The following is a 22014-nucleotide window of genomic DNA, read 5'->3' as shown; positions in this document are numbered from 1 at the left end:
GGGTGGCTCCCAGAGGGGCGAGGGCAGCCGTGGAGTGCTGGGGATCGAACTCAGGGTTCTCGCAGCCGAGAATGCGCTCTTTCCTTTGAGCCATCTCCCAGGCCCTCCTCATGATAGAGGCTTAGGGTCGTTTTCATAGCATTCTCTAATAGACCTTTAGGAAGTTAGTTTGAAATACTTTGGTTTAGTTCGGTTTTGGGGTCATACCCAGTGGTGCTCAGGACTTACTCCTGGCTCTGTGCTCAGGGATCACTCTTTGGGGGGGGGGTTCTGGGGAACTGGGGACCCAGGAATTGGATATGAATGCTGGTGATCGAACCTAGGTCAGCTGCATGAAAGGCAAGCATCATACCTGCTGTACTCTTGCTGTACTGTATTGCTCTGGCCCAGTTTGAAAGTTTTGACGGAGCATCTTCAGGGATAAGGCTGGTTTTTAAACTACCTCATGGAAATTTTTTTTAAAGGTAAAATGAGATAATACAAAAGAAACTTCATTATGCAGTAGGTATGTATTATAGATTATCCAGTTGCAAGTACATCTTTGAAAACTCTATATTACAAGTAAAGCTCCTTTTCCATGCCCATTTTATACACAGTTCCATTGTGGAAGTATTCTCCTTAAAGGGCTCTGTGCGTGGGCAGAGTGTGTTTCCGTGGTGGTCTTGCCTTCACATGCCTTTGTTCCACTGTCCTGTTCATTCTGAAGAGAATAAATTGAAGACAAAGGAATGTAATTTTTCCTGTGACTGCAATCCTTTTTCTCTCTCTAGATTTCAAATTCGACGTCCGACTCTACGTGCTCGTGACTTCCTACGATCCTCTTGTCATCTACCTCTATGAAGAAGGATTGGCCAGGTAAGAGACTGTGGCTTGTCTGGGGTCAGGGGTGGATAGCAGAATGAGCCAGATCTGTTTCTGAGAGATTGAATTTAGGAAAATTGAGTTCCCCTTGCACTTTGGAGGACAGAAGTCAGTCTTCTTACTTGACGCTCCCTTGTAAGTGACGCAGAGGAGCAAAATGTGTGTGTAAGGGAACACCCTTCGCAGCAGGCATCCTGGTGCACACACGGATTCGCACGGAGTGTCAGTTGTGAAGACTCAGGGGCCACCATTGTCCCTCCCAGTAGATTGAGAAAGGAAAATAAAAGCCTTGCGTTTATTTACCTGTGATGAGGTTATGAAGGCTTAAAGCGGTGAAGAGGCTCAGAGTTCCTCAGGAATTGGAAGTCGTGAGTCTGACAGCAGAGCTGGGCACCTGGCCTGCTCCGTGCCCTCTTACCGTCAGGGGGCATGAGCCGCCTCCCCTGATCTCCAAAGTTGGAAGGTCGTGCACATTATAGCGGTTGCATGCACGGTGTTCTGGGTTTTCTTTAGGGTTTAAGGCAACGTGGTGTCATCCTACGGTTCAGGTTACGAACGATTTTGTTGCCCATAGCCATAAAATTGTATCGGTGTTTTCATAATTGAAAAGAAGCACATCGCTTTGCTGTTTTCTTTCCCTCAGCACATTCACCTGAAGCTCCCTTGTGCCCAGAGTTCCCTTCTGTAGTCTGGGGGGGTATGAGCTGTCAGGACAGATTGTTTAGAACGTATACATCAAAGCCAGGAATCTCCCTAAATCCAGGAATGCTACCTACTTAAGCCTCGGTTCTTTGCCATATGACCTTACACCCTAACAACTTATTTTACTGGTGCTTTGATTATTTCCTGTCGTCCAGCTTTTGTGACCAGAAGCTGAAGGGAGCTGCCTGCCCTCCGGGTTCTAGCTGGTTGAGCCTTGTCTTCGCCTCTCCACTAGGGGGCAGCAGCAGCATGTCACCAGCCTGTCACAGTCTTAATCAAGATTTATGAGTTTGAACCTTGGGAACCCCCGAGGCTACTGAAGCTCCCTGGCTCTGGCCTCTTGTTCATTGAAATCCGAGGATGAGGGAAACCAAAGCCCTTTCTCAGTTTCTCTGTAGAGGACTGGACCAGGCATCCGTGCACAAGCTGACGCCCTGCTCAGATTCCTGTAGAAAGTTTCCTGAAGCGTCCATGGGCGCGTGTGCTCTCAAACCTTGAAAGCTGGGCTCTCCTGTTTGCTAGAGCACAGAGAAGGTGAAATAGAGCTGTACGTTTTGCATATTGTTCCAAAGACGCATTACCCACCGTGTTGACCACTCTCCTTACTGGTACGATTCGGCATCGTTTTCAGACCTTGACATTTATTACAGAACTTGCTGTAGAGATGCAAGTGCTTTGGCAAGTGTTGGGCGTGTGTTAGAAGTCAGAATCCACTGAGCTGAGCGATTCTCTTGCCCTCTAGGCAGGAACTGACTGTTTTTTCCAAAAGGAGGCCTTTCATCAGTATTGGAGAAGTGGCTTCTCATCAGTAATTTGGAGAACAGCTTTCCAGCATCTCTGCCCAAATAGCACTGAGAAATAGACACTTTTGGGGCTTTTACTTGTTTCCTTAGAAGCACAGGCGAATGGGAAAGCTTTACAGAAAGACAAGCTCTTCGCCGGAGCCCTTTGAGGGTGCAGTGGCCTGCGTGTGCCCGGGCCTCCGTGTCTTAGCTCAGTGTGTGTTTGGGCATCCACAGGCTGGTTCTCGGTTCCTCCGATTCTGCTCTTCTGAGTCATTACCCTCAGCCGCCGTGCAGAGCATCTCCCCATCTCCAGCGCCTCGCAGTCTTGGCTCGCATGTGCTTGATGTAGACGTTACTGAAGAGAATGGGATTGGGATGAGATCATTTAGGCTGTTTTACTTTGAGGCTCAACAAGGAAAACCATAATCTTTCCTAAAGAGACAGATCTGGCAGCAAGTACAACGCGTTTCCTTCTTTAGAAAAGAAGGGCCTCATGCCATATCACTTCTGTTTGCGACCTCAAAAGTAATGGTTTGGTGACAGAAAGATTAAGTTCACTTCACAAGACGTCTTTGTGAAAGAAGTATTTAGTGTAAATTCTGTGCCCTTGCAAACATACTGAAAGAAAAAGAATGTAAACAGTCCCTTTCTAGGTGAATAGTTCCAGTGGTCCGTGCTGTTGGAGTTGCCTTGGAGCGGGGACAGCTCTCTCTGTTTTCTTACCTGTGGGCAGAGCTCGGGGGCGTCTAGGACCCTCTGGTGCTTGGCTCCTGTGTCTCTCCCAGAGGCCCCTCACCCGGCCTTTGCTTTCACTGGGTGTCACTGGCCTGTGCCAGCAGGGGACGCTCGTTTTCTGGGTTGGGGTGCCCTTCTCAACTGAAAATGACTAAAATGGCGCATATCCCTCTTCCTGTCCAAAGTGGCATCCCAGGGGCTGTTGGTGTGGCTTTGGCAGGTTTAGGTGGGTCTGATAATGCCGTCTAAATGATTTGATGGACATACTCACAGCCACATTTTCCCTGAAAGAGGAAAACCAGAAATCCAAGCCAAAATGAAGTGGAAAACAACATGTGTTGCCAGAGACCCCAAGATAGACAGCGCGAGCGAGTCGGGGGGATGTGAGGGTGTCTGTGCAGGGGGCCGGAGGCGACCACCACATGGTGGCAGTGGCCGGAGGCCCTGTCTGGGGACCGCCTCTCTCTCTCTCTGCCGCGGCGTCGCCGTCAGTGGAAATTCAGCAGAGACCCCAAAGCATTCGTCATGCCTTCCCCAGCCTCCCCCGGTCCTTCTTCAGTAGCCTTCCTTGCTAATTAACACTGGCTCCGCCGGGATATTTACCTTTTCTCTGCTGGATTCCTGTGGTTTTGAAAGAATTCAGGTACTTGCTGGCTGCCAAGGAATTCAGATTACCTCACAGACTGCACGCTGGCCAGAATCTGCGGCTGCAGCAGGAGGGGCCGGGACCCCGCAGGCCCCGGCTGCTGGTGGGGCTTGACTCATTGCTGGCTCTGAAGACAGGGGATCAGGTGGGTAATCCCCTCCCAGACGGGCCCCCCGGGGCTGCGGCCTCGTCACTGCTGCATGCTGGCAGGCGCCTGGCTACGGCCCGTGGCATGTCCCTCTGCGCTCGGCCCCTCAATCTCTTCCCGCAGGTCTCAGGGGCAGTCTGAGATGAGACCCTGTGACTCCTGGTAGGGCCGCTCACAGTATTGTCCCCACCCTGTGTTCAGGCCTCCCTGGCCCTGGGGTGCTGCACCTGTCCCCAGAGATGTCGTGCCAGTGCCTCTGCAGGGTGCGCTGCTCTCCCCCCATGCAGTCCTGACCGTCCACGACGGCAGGACGTCACCCTCCTCCACTTAGCTCTCCTGGACTCCAGCTCCGCTTCTTAGAAGGACGGAATGATCCCTGACTGACATGGGGGCTTTCCCCATGTTGTTCCCTGCTGGAAAGTAGCTGCCGGGTGCAGTCTCGTCTTCGAGTCTGACACTGGCATCCTGCCTTCATGCAGTGCCCAGTAGCTTTAGACAGTGATTGCTTTCATTTTGATTCTTTTTTTTTTTTTGTGGGAGTCAGAGGGTACCCACACCTGGCAGTACTCGGGGCTTAGTCCTAACACTGGGCTCAGGGCTCACTCCTAGCGGGTTTCTGGGAACCAGATGTTATTACGGCAAACTCGGTTCTGCCATGTGCGAAGTGAGAGCCCTTACCCACTGTGCTGTCTGTGGCCTGCACCTCGGTTTCTCAAGGGAATCCTTCCTTGCGGGAGGCTGAGCGCGTCGGTCTTGGGAGTACCGTACCTTGTTCTTAGCCTTTTCATTTTGGAACCACTTCAGACTTACAGGGCAGCTGTGAAGTGGAGCAGAGTTGGTCTCAAAAGCTCCAATTGGAGACCGCATCCACTTGCACCCACCTTCCTTCTGTTTGTGACGAAGGGCCCAACACCGGCCCCGGGCTTCTGTCTGCTCAGGAGCCTGTGCAGGCTCCTTGCGGTTGTTTTCTTGACTGAGCAGTGATGAAGACTCCAGGTCTGCTCTTTTATTGAATATCCCTAGATCTGGGTTGCCTGACACTTCTTTAGGAAGACCTGGGTATAGATTTTGGGCCCCTGGGCTACCTGCATCCTGTTTGACAGGATAGGGTAGCTGTCTCAGAGGGTTTGGCCACTTGACGGAGGTGGTGTCGCCAGGTTTCTCCCCTGTAGTGTTCCCTTTTTCTCCTCTGGAACTGTTAGTATTTTGGGGGGGCGTGAGGGGGTTCCAGGTGGTCTGGTGCTCAGAGGCCACGTCTGGTGATCCTGGGAGGTTGGAGGTAGGCAGGACCACCTGTGGTGCCAGTATCTGGACCATTGTTGTGGCCACAGCCCTTACCCCCTGTACTATCTCACTGGCCCTGCAAGTATTTTTTGTGCAGAGAATTTGAGACCATGCAGCGCTTTGTTCCTTATCTCGTTTCACCCAGTAGTTTTAATATCCTGGATGTAACTTGCCTAGATCAATTATTGATGTGATGGTTACTGAGTAATGATTGAATAATGATGAAAACATTTAATTTATTTAATTACCGTTCAGATAACACGGTTGCAGTATGTGCTGACCTACATCACAAAAAAAGTGCCCCCACCCCTCCACCTCTGTCTTTATGCTCCTTCTGTCCTCACTTTTATTATTTTTTTTAAATTGAATCACCGTGAGATACAGTCGCAAAGCTCATGTTTGAGTTTCAGTCATACAATGATCAACTTTTTTTGATTTGACATTTTATTCCGTGGGAGCATTTTCTCTTGTTTGTTCTTTTACTTATTTGTACCCCCGTGGACTCCAGGATTTTCCTTTTATTTAGTGAGTCATGGTTCCTTATTATTGTGACTTTTTTAGATGCTCACCTGGTCCCAGATTGGGCCAGTGGGAGTCTCTTTGAACTGCATTTGTATCTTTTTAACGCTCAATCTCTGAACAAGACTCTCAGGTCTTGTCTGGGTCTTTCTCTGCCATTGCCCTGGAATCAAGCATTTTCTTTATCTAGGAAGTGCTGGTTCTTTTTGATAGAGACTAGTGTTTAGAAATCAAGATATGGGTACTAGATGCTCATTGTTCTTGGGATGTCTCGACCCTTAGGTCCTCATAATTGCAGACCAAGAAATGGAAATGGGGGGACACAGACATACATGTCTGCTTTTTTCTTTCTTTCTTTTTTTTTTTTTTTCTTTTTGGTCATACCTGGCGATGCTCAGGGATTACTCCTGGCTTAGCACTCCAGAATTAGCCCTGACGGTGCTCGAGGAACCATATGGGATGCTGGGAATCGAACCTGGATCAGCCGTGTGCAAGGCAAACGCCCTACCCGCTGTGCTATCACTCCAGCTCCTGCATCTTTATTTCTGTACCTCTATATTAAAAAGTTGGTGCTCATGCTAATAAGTCCAATTCTAATTCAAAGCTACAGAATTAATTCTAGTCTTTTTCTCTTTCCATGGTTTTTGTTTTTGTTTTTTGAGTCACACCCTGCGATTCACAGGGGTTACTCCTGGCTCTGCAGTCAGGAATTACTCCTGGTGGTGCTCGGGGGACCATATGGGAAGCTGGGAATGAAACCTGTGTTGGCCGCGTGCAAGGCAAACGCCCTACCCGTTTGGCTGTGCTATTGCTCCAGCCCCTCTCTCTTATGTTTTTGAATCTTTTTTCTCCAAGAGAAGTCATGAGAAATCAATTCTCATTGTCTTCAGTATGTTTGTTTCTTCGATTTCCTGGCCACTGCCCACTCAGATACCTCCCTCCCACCCCCCAGCCTGAACCCTCCCCACCACCAACCTCCCTCAACTGCTCCAGGCTTTCTTCCCTTCCTCTCATCCCTTTCCATCTTCCTCTCCTGGGTCTGACTGAGCTTGCATGGTTGGAAGTGATCTGATTCCTAAATGGGGGCAAAGTAAAAAATACAGTAAACAAACCAAAATGACTCCAATCCTTTTGCATTGAATTCTAATACTTTACACCTGAAGTATGTGTGTTTTTTTTTTTCGTTTTTTTAAAAAATATTTTTTGGGGGAGGGGCTGTGGTAGCACACCCAGTGGTGCTCAGTGCTTACTCCCAGCTCTGTGCTCCGGCGTCAGTCCTCGTGTCTCGGGACCATATGGGGGTGCCGGGGCTGAAGCCTGGGTCAGCCATGTGCAAGGCAAGTGGCCTTCCTTCTTCGCTGTCTCCGCATCCTCCTCTGAAACATGTCATAAGCCACCGTTATTTCAATCAATTTCATTTAAAAATGAAAAGAAATCCCCTTTGGATTGGTCATAAGCCGACTAGCAGGTTAGGCCCGAGCCTAAAGCACCTCTGAGCTAGACAAGAAGGAAGTGGGAATTGCTTGTGACCCGAGACGAATGTGGTCTCTTTAGTATAGGTTCGAACAGCACCGATCCCCACTCCCTTGGTCAGGAAGAAAGGTAAACACATACACCTTGCTTCCCGCCCTGCGCTCCTACATTCTCCACTGGCCTAAGTCAAGTACAGGTAAAGGTAAAGGTAAAGGTCCTCCCGTTGTTCGTCGATTTGCTCGAGCGGGCCCAGTAACGTCTCCATTGGAGACTTTGTTACTGTGTCTGGCATATCGAATACTCTCGGCAGCTTGCCGGGCTCTCCGAGAAGGGCGGAGGAATCGAACTCGGGTCGGCCATGTTGGCTGCGTACAAGGCAAATGCCCTGCCGCTGTGCTATCGCTCCGTCAAGTACAGTGCAGTGCATTAGTCCCTCTGAGGAATGACAGGATTGATCCTGTTTCTTATTTATTTATTTATTTATTTTGGAGTTCCTTTTGCTGCTGCCTGCACTCTGTGTGGGCTGGAGTGATAGCACAGTGGGTAGGGCGTTCGCCTTACACGCAGCCAACATGGCCGACCCGAGTTCGATTCCTCCGCCCCTCTCAGAGAGCCCGGCAAGCTACCGAGAGTATTCGATATGCCAGACACAGTAACAACAAAGTCTCCAATGGAGACGTTACTGGGCCCGCTCGAGCAAATCGACGATCAACGGGAGGGCACTCTGTAGAAGCCCACTCTGTGGTATTAAAATCTTGCCGGGCAGAGGAGGAAAGATTAAGAAGCAGAAAGCTTATGATTTTGAGTGTGTGCGCGCGCGTGCGCGCGCGCGTGTGTGTGTGTGTGTGTGTGTGTGTGTCTGTGTGTGCGCTGCTGTTTGGGTCACAGCCGACAGCCAGCACAGGCATCCTTTGCACCTCCCAAGGATTGGTGACAGACTGAGTGCCACGTAGTTAGAGATTATCTAGAGAAGCACCATTGAGCGGTCCAGGTCAGGTTTAGTCACCAGAGAGTGGCTCGGTTAGAAGTTTGGTGAAAGCCGTGGGAAGTTATAGCTTTACCCTCACGTGCAGACTGCTCATCCAACTATGCCTTGTTAACGGTTCTCTCTGGCCACATCCTTCTTCCTGTCCTCATCCTGTTTGTTTGTTTTAGTTTCCCTGGATATTCTTTCTTTCTCTGCCTCTTGTGTATTTCTAATACAGGGAATTAAGAGTTGAGATAGTGGGTGGGTGAGAAGTGATTGAGGCAAGAAGAAGCATTCGAATGTTTCTCTTTAATGTGGCAAAAATTCCTGTTGCCTTCATAGTCTGAGTAAGCATATGTGAATAGTTTGTAAATGATATGAAAATAAACATGTGGCCTCCCTGGATTTTTTTTTTTTTTTTGCTTCACACACTTGGATGTGCTCTTTGGAAAAACCACATTAGAGCTGGTGATATGGGTGTAGTGGTGGGAAGTAGGAGTTGGTATCTGCTATGACTGTTCGACTCAGGTCCCCTCTTGCTGTTGTTGAGTGCCACGGAAAAGTTTTTTCTGTCCTGCTACTTTCTTCAGAGGCACGTTTAGTTTATACTTTGATCTTCCTCTGACAATAGTCCAGGATAGCAAATTGCGGCTCTTGTTTTCAGTGGACTCCATGTTTCATTCCTCTGTCTTCTGTCTTCATTCCAAATTCTGGAGCCAGTTTCCTGTACCATACTAATGCTTAAGTTCTCCATACCTAGATTTCATGTGTTGTTAATGCTCCCATAATTGCTTTTTAAAAAATGTTATTTTTATGAAGTTCACAATAATTTACTACATATTATAATAATAATAATTTGTTACATAATTCATTAATTTTTGAACACCAATCCCATTACCATTATACCTTTCCATCACCATATTTCGAGTGTTTCCACCCCAAACTCCAAACCCTGCCCCCAAAGCAGAACCAAAATAATTTATGTTGTGAATAATGCACTAAAAATGATCCAAAAAAGTCTTCTTAGAGGAAAGTGTGTGAGAATTGTTTTATTTCACCCAGGAGTTATTAAGCTCTTTGATAAGAGATTACTAGCATGTTAGTAAAGGTTTAGACTTGTGTGCTTACCATGACTTTTACAGGTCATTTCTGTTGTTTCTATGGATGTGGTTTCTAGAGATTGCTGTCTTGCTATGTCCTCTTAACTCCTTTTTGCTTAGTACTTCCCTAGTCTGCAAAGGCACTGCTTAGGGACCTTAAAGAAGCTTCTTGATCAACTGGTTCCTATCATCCACAGTGTACCACAGCACTATTTCCTGAACTGTGCATAACTTATTTTTGTCCTTTCTGTTGGTATAAATTTGCAACATTAAAAGCAGAAACTCATGGCTAAAAATGTGTCTTGGGGTCTCCCTGACTTTGGGCAGGTTTTACTTATTCTTTCAGGTCATATTTTAGTTTTTATACCTATTACTTACATTTGGATTTCGGGTCTAACCTGGCAGTCTCAGGGACCACTCCTGGAGGTGCTCAGGTGATCTGATGTGGTGATGGGGAGTAATCCAGGGTTACCACCTTCAGGGCAAGCGCCTTAGCCCCTAAGCTCTCTCTGTCTCTCTTGCCCTATGTATCTTTTAGATAAGTATAACCCCCCTGGTTCCGAGGATTCCTTTTAGGCTTGAGTTAAGTGGATATTAAGGATGAAGCACCCAGAATGGGAATCTGCTCGCAGGCGACTGCATCTCCTAAGGATGTTGTCGTCCTTTCCCCACCGCCCCCGACGTCACCTTGATTCTTCGAGTCCTGCTCTTTGTCTCCTTGAAACGCTCTCCTTGCCATTGAATCTGTGCCCTTTCCCTCAGGTTTGCCACTGTACGGTATGATCAAGGAGTCAAGAACATCCGTAACCAGTTCATGCACCTGACCAACTACAGCGTGAACAAGAAGAGTGGAGACTACGTCAGGTGCCCATGCGGGGATCACATGTGGGGGTGATGGGAAGCCGGCAGGTTGCATGGGGGAAGCGCCCCATTGTAGGACTGGTGGGCAACTGCCGGGGCTGTCTCGTGTAGTTCCCAGGCTGAGGTGCTGCTACCTTCTTAGTTCCGCCATCCTTGTTGGCTTTTCTCACTTCACCAGGGGTGGGGATTTCATGGGCTCTTTTAGAAGTCCAAGAACGAGGTCCTAGCCTGGAGGAATAACAGAGGAGTTTAGAGCACCTGCCTTGCATCGTGTATGGTAATAGACTCAAAGCCCCGGGGTCCCACATATGCCGAGCTCTGCTGTCTGCAGCCCTCTGGCACCGCCATATTGCGGCTGGGTCGCCGTGAGCTTCACTGAAAGAGGTGTGACCCCTCTGGCTAGCGCTGCCACTGAAGAAAGATGTGTGTGTCCCATGCCAGGCAGGATGACGTCTGGTGAGCTCCACAGCCATAACTGAGCCTGACAACCTTGCCGAGCACTCCACCGAGTGTGCAGTACTCAGGAGGACCCACGCCGGGTGTGCGCGAGAGCCCTGGGCAGCAGCACTGAAGGGAGAGGGGAGGGAGCGAGCATGTTTGATTCAAACCAGGGAAGGAGAGAAGGAGAAGCAGCCTTCTTTCAGCACCAGATCAAAACATATCAAATGTTTCCAAACCTTTGTGTCTTTGAAAATAGCAAGGCCATTTCTAGGGAACTAGCTTAAGAAATGACTAAGTGCGTGCAGAGCGCAGAGATAAGGAAGTCCACTACTGTCCATTGGTAGGTGCAGAAAGCAGGTTTCTGGATGCTCCATGCAATTGAGATTAAGATTTTTGAGTGTGCTAGCTATCAAAAGCGTTTCTTGTGGCTGGGGTGGTGCTGGGGGAGAAAGCTAAGAGGCCTTTTGCCAAAATAGTCTCAGTGAGTAGCTGTCATGAATGGAGTTATGGGTGCGTGATTTATTTTTCTTCTCTGTGCTTTTATATGTTGTCTGATTTATTATTTTTTTCAAACAAATAGTTGTGTGACCAGGGGGAAAAGTCAGGAATGAATTAAATAAAAGAAATGAGGCCGTCTCAGCAAAGGATTCAGTGGAAAGGGAGTACCAGCCCAGCTGTGTGGAAATATTCTTTCTGCTCTGTTTTCTTTCATCCTGATAATTTTGCCAGAAAGTGGAAAAATAAAAAAGAAACCCAAACAGTTACTTTCTACTCCGACTAAAAATAGGTGTATAGCAGGTCCAAGCGAAGGAGGGAAGAAAAGGATCTGGAAGCAGCGTTATGGTTGCTGACGCTCTGTAGCCTTCACTGCGTATCCTGGGGCCAGTGTTAGGAACTGGGGAAGAAGTCAGACTCTTCACTTGGGGAGACAGGCGCAGATGACATTGGTGGGGGGTGGGGAGGAAATGTGGGGCCCCATGGCAAATTCCAGTCTTCCAGCATTCACGGGAGCCCACTCCACTTGTCACTTTGCTGTTAGAGCTATGGTACTTCTATTGGCATTTTTTCTCCAGTGATACCGTCCAAAAAGTTAAAGGGGGAGAAAAAGACTGTCACCGGGGAGGGAGGGAGGGAAGGAGGAAGGGAGGGAAGGGGAAGGGAGAGAGGGAGAAGGGGGAAGGGGGGGCGCGAGAGAGAGGAGGGGAGAGAGAGAGAGGGAGGGAAGGAGAGAGAATACTTGTTTCATGCTAAGGCACTTGTCTGTGGCTTGTTTACCTCCGCAGAATACTCCATGTGATGCTCACCAGCCTATCCAGACTCAGTTTGGAGCTGAAAACAGCACCAGAAGTGATGTTCTGGACTCCTGTGGTTTTTACCTCAAAGGCTGGATTGATCGCTCACAACAGCCTCACCCTGCTTGTGCATGGAAACCACCTGTAGATCTGTTTGCATTCTTTCACACATTCTTTCCCATTTTTCTTGGTATATCATTGGTGGTGGAAGAATTTGTCTCCCCGACCCCCCTCCCCCACCCCACATTTCCTCCCCACCCCCCACCAACATTTTTTATTTTATTTTTGTAGCGTTTTCATTTTGATGGAAAAAATGCAGAGGGGTCTGTGACAAACAGGGCCAAGAGGAAGCGGATGAGTAGAAGTGAGCGCAGTTCAAGACCCTGAAAGGACGAGAAGGCTGTTTGTGGGGCCTGGCTTCTCTCCCCGTCAGACCAGGTCTCGTTGTGTGACCTCGACTGGTTTGTCTGTTTCAGTTGTGATGACCCAGAAGTGGAGGATTATGGGAACAAGTGGAGCATGAGCGCCATGCTTAGGTACCTGAAGCAGGAAGGCAGAGATACGACGGGTAAGTGCCGGCCCTTCTCCCTCTGGGGACTGTTCTTTGTGAGTGTGCTGACAGGTGAGGTGAGGCACTCAGTGGGACCGTTGTGCAGGGCAGGCACTCTTCCCTGGAGTGGACCAAACGGAGAGCAGATCTCCCAGAGCTCCCAGAGCTTCCGCTTGTTTGTTTCTGGGCCGGAAGGCGTTCCTTTGCCCTTGAATCTCTAGCGAGTTTATGTTTCTTCAATGTTGAACTCTGACCCCAAACGTGGTCAGTAGCTTTTTCTGTAGCGGATTTTCTATTTCCTTTATTGACCCTGAATTCAGAATTTCTTTCTGGAGTCAGGGTCTTTCACGGTGCTGGATTGGGCAGGGCCATGGCAGAGCCCGAGTGCTGGGCTTGGAAGCAGAAAGGACACTCCGACACCTCCATTCGCTGTGGTGCTGGCCTTATTGTCCACACGATTTTCCCGGAAGCGTCTGTGTGCAGCGGTGTTGGAGAGACTGTTTTGAGGGAGCACACACGTGTCTGTAGTTAGCTCGCATTCTGGCATGTAGTGCTTCTAATTCATGAGTTTTAGTTTGTTTTTTTTTCCCCCCTTGTTTTTCATTTCTTTTATTTTTGTAGCATTGATGGCCCATGTCGAAGACCTGATCATTAAGACGATAATCTCCGCTGAACTGGCCATTGCTACTGCCTGTAAGACCTTTGTCCCACACCGCAGCAGCTGTTTCGGTAAGGACCTGGAGATGCCTTGTGCGTTCTGTGAATGGGGCGCTAGGTGCCCGGGGCAGCGTCCAGGCCTGGGAGGCCTCCCGACGTTCTGGGAACAGGAGACCTGCGCGGGTCTTTCTGATTCAGGGGAGCGTGGGATGCTCCTGCCGAGAGACGGAACTGAGCCGAGCAGAAGGTCCTCCGAGGAGTGACTGACTCTCTGTGGGTCATGGACTGGACCGAACGTGTGAGAATTGGTCCCGAGTGCAGGCGGAACAAGCCTGCCGAGGACTGGATGGGAATCCAGCGCTAGCAAATAGATTCCAGAGCTCCTTGGCAGCCACGCCGGGAACTGTTCCAAATAGCCCTGACTGGTACCAGTATGTGCTCTCTCCCGTTCCGTGAGCCTTGCTGGGGGCTTCCTGCGCCTCCCGTCCTTTTCCCGCCTCCCCCCTGCTCCCCGCCCTCTCGCTCCTACCTCACATCTCAGCTCCCTGACTGCACAGACGTTCAGTGAGAAAAGGCCCTCAGCTCTGGGCTCGGGAGGCCCGCTGCCTGACTGTGGTGCCCCACGCACCCGTGGACACTTGCTGTCCACGTGGACCCTCTAGGGCCACCCACAGGTGCGTGCCTGGAGCCACAGGAGCTCCGGGTGTTGGGTCGTGTGAGGAAGACTAGGGGCCTAGTCGAAGCACGCCAGGAGCACGGCAGCAGACTGGAGCTCAGGGGCCTGGCTTGCTGGGGAGGCCGAGGGTCTGTGCTGGAAGCTCATTTGCGCCCACTCATTGACCAGTTTCCTTAATCATCAAGCGGCAGTCATGGTGGCCGGTACCCCAAAGAGTCTGGGGCTCAGACTGGCTGGTGCGTGCAGAGCACACGTGCTCTCTGGCCCTGGATTGAGTACTAGAGGAGGGTTGTTTCTGCAGTGTGTGCGAGTAGGTATTAACATTCTTCATCTCCTTGGTGGATTATCATAATAATTTGTCCCTGAAGGCCACTAAAGTAAAAGCCAGTACTGAAGGGGACTCCGGGCCACGCCTGGAAGTGCTCAGGGGCTATTCCTGTCTCTGTGCTCTGGATTGACCCCTGGCAGCGCAGGGGTCGGCCAGGGGTGGCTGTGTGCGCCCCTGCCTGGGAGTACCTCCCGGACTATCTCTCTGGCCCCAAGGTGAATGATATCTTTCTCAGGTGCACATATGTTCATATCTCCTAAAAGATGGGAACTGACTCCCTAAGACTTAGCTGCTTGGGCGGGGTGGGGTTGGGGAGGGGTAATGGGCCATCCCTGGTGTTGCTTAGCTGCTGCCCCTGTCTCTGTGCTTGGGGGGGTCATTCCTTGTGCTTGAAGGAATCAAAGCTGGGTTGACCATTTGCGGGGCCAAGTGCCTTAACGCCTGTTATCTCTTTCCCCACTGAGGCTTGATTGGGAAAGGAAGCATTGGTGTGACCGCCAGGATTTGTGACGATCTGGCCTTGGTTGTCGAGAAACCCACTTTCCTTCTTCCACCTTTGAGTTGGACCCTGCCACCGAGCTCTCCGTCCTCTTGTGCTTCTGTAGGGTTTCTCCCGCCCTCTGCCACACGCTCTTTTCCCCCGTACTCCTCTTGATATCCAGACACTCTGTTTGCCACTGCCTCTTTCAGAGATCTGCTTGACCCTCCCTGTTCTCTCTGCGCTGTGCTGTGACTTACAGTCCCGCACACTTTCCCGAGCGTCCCCTTCGGATTTTGAATTTGTAATTGTGATTGTGCTTTCCTTCCCCCTCACCCTATTTCTCCCAGCCATTTTTTTTTTCTTCACTATTTTCCTGACATCCCCAGGTCCTTTCTTTTGGGAAGTGTTATTTTGGGATTGGGAGCTACACTGGGGTGGCCCCTCTGATGATGCTGGGGGACCAGATACCCTGCTGAGGATAGAACCGGGGGTCAGCCACGCTGTAGGCAAATGCCGTAGCCCCAGTTCCATCTCTCTGGTCCTTGTGTTCAGTTTTGTTTTTCAGCCACACCCAACAGTGTTCAGGGCTTGTCCTCTGAGCTCTGTGCTTGGAGACCATACCTGGAAGTGCTAGGGAACCATATGTGATATTGGGGATTCGAACCAGGGTCAGCCACATGTAAGTCAATCACCTTATCTCTTGTACTATCACTCCAGGCCATTTGTTCCTATTTAATAAACTGAGTGTGCCTGCTGTTTAAAAATTGTTGACAATCTTTTTTTTTCTTTTTTCTGCTTCTATGACTCTAATCCTCCTTCCTGTCAGCCCTGGGACTTGGTGTGCTCCATTAACCTCACCCCATCAGTTATGATTTTATAGACATATCTTTGTTTATCAGTCTCTTTGCCTCCTGCCAAGGTCTAACCTTTCCTGGGGTTTAAGTTACAAGGGATAAGATGGCTGCTTCCTTTGTATTTCTTTTTCTTTTCTTTTAGAGTAAGCAGGAATTGAGAGCTTCCCAGGAGAATTTGGTTTGCCCAACTCCATGGTGCGTTTAGAGGATGCCAGTAGTCTCTCAAATTCAGTCATGGTTCCTTGTATTCTTTGGTGGCTTGTCCTGCAGCCCACAGCAGGGGCCTGTGCCAGCAGTGGCCTGGTGCTAGCCAGCTAAAGGGTTTCTGTCCCCAGCTCATTGCCCAGCCACCACCTGTGACATTCAGCATCTGGGTACCTGCAGGAATATCCCGTGTATGTGTGTGTGTGTGTGTGTGTGTGTGTGTGTGTGTGTGTGTGTTTAGCTCCCTCACCTCCCCAGCAACTACTGTGCACAAGTGTGGCAAGTGGATTACAAGAGTGCCCTGGTGGGGGCCAGAGAGATAGTACTGGGGTCAGTCATGGTGCCTGCCTTGTACGCGGCTGACTCCAGTTCCATCCCTGGCACCACATATAGTCCCCGAAGCACCATCAGGAGTGACCCCTGGCCACAGCCGGGTGTGACCCTAAACCAAACAGAAAGAGTACGTGTTTGGGGGTAGTTGCAGACTCTCGTGCGTAGGGCTCTGGTGTCAGTCTCTGACACGGCCTGTGCCCCACTCACCCATCGGTGTAGTCCTGCTTCCCGCAAACCCCTGCTGCTGACCTTGGGCAGCTCCTGGCACTGATGCTAAGCGTGCGGCAGGAACACGGGGTGGAGCAGTCCTGCGAATGACACTTAACACCTTCTCCTAGATGTTTTTCTGGAAAGGACCCCAGAAATAATAATGATTATAAAAATATTATTATATAAATATAATAATAATCTGCATTCAGGAATCACTCCTGGCAGGGCTTGGGAACCCTGTCTGGTGCTGGGGATCCAGCATGGGTTGACGGAGCGTTCAAGGCGAGCTTCCTCCTCACTGTACTCTCTCACCCTGTAGCTCTTGGAAGTTAAGATCCATGCTCTAGGCTCTTGAACTCACAATTCAGAGAAAGACTTCATTAAAGAGGTTCAGAATTTTGGCAATCAAATTACCTAATCTCAGAACTCTTGATTTACAGGCTTTTTTTTTTTTTTTTTTTTTTTTTTGCTTTTTGGGTCATACCCGGCAATGCACAGGGGTTACTCCTGGCTCTGCTCAGGGATCACTCCTGTCAGGGTTTAGGCTGCTGTGTGTGTTGCTTGGGATTGCACCTGGCTTAGCAAGGGCCTCACTGTACTACATCTCTCTGGCCTGATTTACAGAGGTTTTCATGACTAGAACATAGATTTTTTTCTAATTGTTTTGTTTTAAATTTTATTTATTTATATAAAATGCTGGAGTGGTGGGAAATGAAATAACCTGACTTTGTGTCACCTGATCTGTCCACTGTTTTATCTCTCTGGCCCTACAGTCTAAACAAATTGTGGTCCCTTGAAGATGATAAAAAAAAAAAGCGGTGTGTGTCAGTCATCTGAGGCACATGCTTGAATAGCAGCCTCTTAAAGGCGCTCTAGACACTGTCACCCTGAGGGAACTGACTATGAGGCACAGCTGTTCTTAACCGGCTGGAGAGAAGCAGCTCAGAACAACAGGATGTTCATGGTCCTCTTAACTATGCTACTGCTGACTGTGTGTGTGTGTGTGTGTGTGTGTGTGTGTGTGTGTGTGTGTGTGTGTGGTTAAAGCACAGGTGCTGACACAGGTCCTCTCCCACTGGCTTTCATGTGAGCCTGCTACTGTGCTGCCCAGGCAATGGATCAGAACTTCATCGTTCAGGTCAGACCAGTGACGCGCCATGCCGAGTGCACGCTCCACTCTGGTTGGTGACCGGATGGCGCTTGGCCTTTCATTGCCGTTGCTCTGACCTTAAAGGGCAGTGTCTCTCAGTATTTGTTGAAGATTGAGAGCAGGCAGGTCCTGTCCTGGTAATGGATCTTAGACACCCGCTGCCACCAGAATAACTCCTCACTTAGTGACAGTGGGAAAGGATCACGCTGGACAAGAGCTAAGTGCTGAAAGGAGGCAAAGGGATAGGCATGGTAACCTTTCAGAATCAGTATTGGAATTCACAGTGGCTAAAAGGAATGGGGGGGGAGGGAGGGAGGGAGGGAGAGAGACGGGGAGGGGGAAGGAAGAAGAAGTGGTGAGTGGGGGGGAGGGGGGAGAGGGAAAGAGAGGAGAGGGGAGAGAGAGAGAGAGCGAGAGCGAGAGCAAGAGAGAGAGAGAGAGAGAGACCGGGAGTATTGGTCATGAGAAATGTACACTGGTGAAGGGACATTGTATGACTGAAACCCTATCAGGAACAACTTTTAACTATCATGATTCAGTAAAATAAATACAGTATGCTAAATCACATACGCGTGCTGTACACACTCACGCACACACACAGTAACTCGACAGCCATTTCGACAGGCAGTTCGCTTTCTTTCTTTTGGGCCACACCCAGCGAAGCATTAGTGCTCTCAGCAGTTTCAGCGGCAATTTTTATTTATTTCTCTCTGGGGGCCCCCAATCCCTGCAGACAGTTTAGAGTGGGGGCCCTAGGATCAGTGCTGCTCAGCCCCTGTGCTGCCGGGGATCAACCCTGGGTCTGCACCTAACTGCTCTCATATCTCCCGGTTCTCGTTGATGTTTTGCCTGTGCTTTACTTATAGACTAGGGAAAGACTCCGGAAGGTTAACTTAATTTGCCATGGGACCTGTAGCTGAGTACTTGGAGGCCTGGTTGCTGGCCCTTTCTCTACCCCGCTGATGACAGGTTCTGAGAAGCACAGTCCCCCCGGGCAGGTCCCTCCTCCTGGAATTGGTGCCCAGAAACCATGATACTGTCTTTTCTAGCAGCTCTAGCTTGGAAACGGGCACTCGCACCGCTGCACCAGCACTAGCTAGTCCCAGATAATCTTTTTGTACGAGAGCCAGATACCGTATTGATTTATTAGATGGTTAGCAGATTGGCTCTGGGCTTTTTCTGTAATTTAGTTCATCTTTCTCTGGGATCTTGATCTGTTCTTTTCCAAATTCTTCTTCTGGACTCCAGATAAAGACTTCCTCCTTAGGTTTTCAACTCCAATCCAAAGCTCAGGTGAAAAGAATTTCCTTTCTACGACAGCGTTTGAACAGACTGGAGCCCCTGCTAACACCAGCACTCTGCACTGCCTCAGGCATCCCAGCTTCTGATTGCTGGGGAGGGCTAGTGAAATGATTCCTGAGTGCAGGGTCTGGAATGGCCCCTGTACCTTGCCAGGAGTGTCCCACAAACAACAAACAACTTAGAAAAAACCCAAAATGAATGGTGTGGCAGGTTTAGTTTTCTCTAAGACCATAGTTTTTTTTTTTTTTTTTTTTTGCTTTTTGGGTCACACCCAGCGATGCACAGGGGTTACTCCTGGCTCTGCACTCAGGAATTACCCTGGCGGTGCTCAGGGGACCATATGGGATGCTGGTAATTGAACCCGGGTCGGCCGCGTGCAAGGCAAATGCCCTACCCGCTGTGCTATCACTCCAGCCCCAAGACCATAGATGTTTTATCTTCCCTATCACATCTTTTGATTTCTCCTCCCTTCCTTAGTCGACTATGTTTTTTTCTTAATATGTCATAGTATATAAAAATAAACATTTATATACTATGACATATTAAGAAAAAAACATGACTGTTCATTTATGATTGGTGCCTTTATTATAAATTTATTATTTCAAATTCAGAATATTGGTCTGGATTATTTGGGGTAGATGCAGTTTATTTTATCCTCAAAAATTGTACGGTTGTCTTTACTCAAAAAAACCAGGTTTTTCTGTTGGTTTGTTTGGTTTTGGGACCATACCCAGCAGTGTTCAGAGACTACACATGGATCTGTGTGTAGGGGCCTACCTCTACCCTCTTGGATCTCTTGTTTTGTAATTAATTTTTATTAATTAATATATAGTTTGGGGGGCCACACCCAGTATTGCTCAAAGCTTACTCCTGGCTCTGTGCTCAGAGATCACTTCTTGCAGTCTTGGGAAAACCATCTGGGGTGCCAGGGATCGAACTTGGGTCAGCTGCATGCTGATCAGTCGCCTACTCTCAGTACTGCCTCTCCAGCCCCTCAATGTGTTTTTTTTAAAGAATCACTGTATCACTGTCATACAGTTGTTCATCGATTTACCTGAACAGGCGCCAGTAACGTCTCCATTTGTCCCAGCCCTGAGATTTTAGCAGCCTCTCCTTACTCATCTTTCCCAACGCTGCCTTATTTGAGGCTCTTTCAGGGTCAAGGGAATGAGACCCGTTATTGTTACTGTTTAATAATTTAAAAAATATATACACCATGATTTATTTACTTATTTATTTTTAAACTTGAGGTGTTACTTTATTTTTATGTTTTGCTTTTTGGGTCACACCTGGCTATGCACAGGGGTTCCTCCTGGCTCTGCACTCAGAAATTACTCCTGGCAGTGCTCGGGGACCATATGGGATGCTGGGGATCGAACTCAGCTGCGTGCAGAGCAAATACCTTATACACTGTATTATTACTCCAATCCTGATGCCATGATTTATATAGTTGTTTACAATAGGTTTTCCGGCATGCAGTTTTCCCACCTCTAATTCCACATCTCGTGTCCCCTTTCCTCTACCACTTATCCCAGATTCTTTCCTGCGTGTCTCCCCTCACGCCATCTCCTGATTCCTTGACAGTTAACATTTTGGGTTTCATTGCAGTTTACGCCCCCCTGCTTTATGGTAGTGTCGAATAGAGTGGTTTTGATGTTTGCAGATACTTTGCCTCTGTTCTGTGTGGATGTTATCTCTAGTGGATGTTTCTTGGTACACAGCAGTGAGCTGGATAAGTGGTGGGGAGGGGCAGACATGAAGTGCTGCAGACAGCGTGAGTGAAGGAGCGACTCAGGTATTCTGGACTAGAGTTAGCATTATGTCCTAGGAAAGCTGGTCCTAGCAGAGTGACTGTGACATGCAGGAAGGAGTGTCTTGAGAGGATGCAGCATTTTTTGCAGTGGAAAGTCCAGGGTGACTAATGTAGCATAGGATGGGGTGGCAGGAAATAAGCGTAATAGTAGATTGGGGAGACAAATTGCGAGTGGTTGACATAGTAAACTCATCATATAACCAGTAGTTTTTTGGTTTGGGAGCCATACCCAGTGATACTTATGGCTTACTCCTGGCTCTGCACTCAGTAATCACTCCTGGCTGTGCTTAGGGGACCACATGGGATGCCAGGGATTGAACCAGGTTGGCTGTTGTGTAAGGCACGTGCTTTATACTGTATTATCTCTCTGCTGTGACAGTAGATTTTTGAACAGGGAACTAAGAGGATTATCATTAAAAAAAAAATAAAACGTTTACATGGTTTGATTCAAAGTTTGGCCCAAGAAAATGACAACAAAGGGAACCGGAATGATTGCTTTGTGGGCTGGAGTGGGTGCTTTGTGTGCCAGAGACGCAGGTTCAGACCCCCCACTGCCTGGCCTCCCAAGTACTGTTCAGAGTGACTCCCAAGCGCAGAATGGAAGTAGCCCCTGTCACTGGGTATGGCTCCCAAACCAAAAAATTACTGTCATATGTGACCCTCAAACCAAAATAATGGGCCTGAGAGATAGATAGCACAGGGGCTGGGGTGCATGTCCTATATGCGACCCACCCTTGCTCTCTCTGGCCCCATGTCTTCACCCCAGCATCACCAGTGCATTTCTGGAGGTTCTTGAACCTTGCCAGGTGTGGCACTGGAGGCCCTTGGATTGCCGTGGCACCCAGGTGTCCCCTGGCATCACAGGACCCAAGCAGCATTGCATCCTTGGGCTTTGAACTACTGGTCCTGTTGCCTAAATTCCTGAGGATGGGGCTCCAGGCCTATTAGCATTAAAGGGGAGGCTCCCCCAAACAAACCCAAAATCAAAACGACAAATTAGATTTGTAAAGGAACAAAGGGAGTACTCGATGCCAAAGAGATAGTATAGTGGGGAGGGCACTTACCTTGCCTACAGCTGACCCGAGTTTGATTCCTGCTACCCCTGAAGCTGACCCAAGTTTGATTCAACCCCACCAGGAGTGAGTCCTGAGCATAGAGCCAGGAGTAAGCGCTGAGCACTGCAACCGTTGAGTTTGGTCCCAAACCAAAAAACAACAGGGAATACTTTAAAGAAATTCATCTTTAAACTTTAAAATTTAAAGAAATTCATCTTTAAACTCTACTCTTGGAAATAACATTGGTTTGAAAATTATATGTGTTTTCCATGTAGAGAATTATAGTTCATCGCTCTGTATAATTTGTAATTGCTCCCTAAAGTTTGTAGCTTCTGCCCATTGCTATACAGTTGTTCCCCTTTGTCCATTGTACCTACTCTGGAGTGTAATTTAAAATCCTCCAGGAAGAAAGCTGTTGCCAGTGTCTGTTGCTGGGTCACTCGTTCTATAAATATACCTTAGCGTTGGACTTGTATGTTGGAAAGGTAATCCTGAGAGCCATAGAGAGTGGATTTATGCAGGACAAACTGGTGTTTAGAGTTGGAGATACACTACTATAACATATACTTACTTTCCCACTTTTTCCC

General features: G+C 48.7%; 1 protein-coding gene across 9 annotated transcripts in view; it reads left to right on the top strand.

Annotated features, from left to right (window-relative positions):
• Positions 1-22014, top strand: part of TTLL5 (tubulin tyrosine ligase like 5) — a 286995-nt gene that overhangs the window by 36398 nt on the left and 228583 nt on the right. For all 9 annotated transcript variants that reach the window (XM_056133744.1, XM_056133741.1, XM_056133747.1 and 6 more), the window contains 4 exons: positions 771-855; positions 9983-10084; positions 12291-12382; positions 12986-13093. In XM_056133744.1, the coding sequence (XP_055989719.1) occupies positions 771-855; positions 9983-10084; positions 12291-12382; positions 12986-13093 (387 nt within the window). The remainder of the gene's footprint in view (positions 1-770; positions 856-9982; positions 10085-12290; positions 12383-12985; positions 13094-22014) is intronic.

Source organism: Sorex fumeus, unplaced genomic scaffold, assembly GCF_029834395.1.
Source record: "Sorex fumeus unplaced genomic scaffold, SorFum_2.1 ptg000098l, whole genome shotgun sequence".
NCBI lineage: Eukaryota > Metazoa > Chordata > Mammalia > Eulipotyphla > Soricidae > Sorex > Sorex fumeus.
This window is presented reverse-complemented; position numbering and strand designations above follow the sequence as displayed.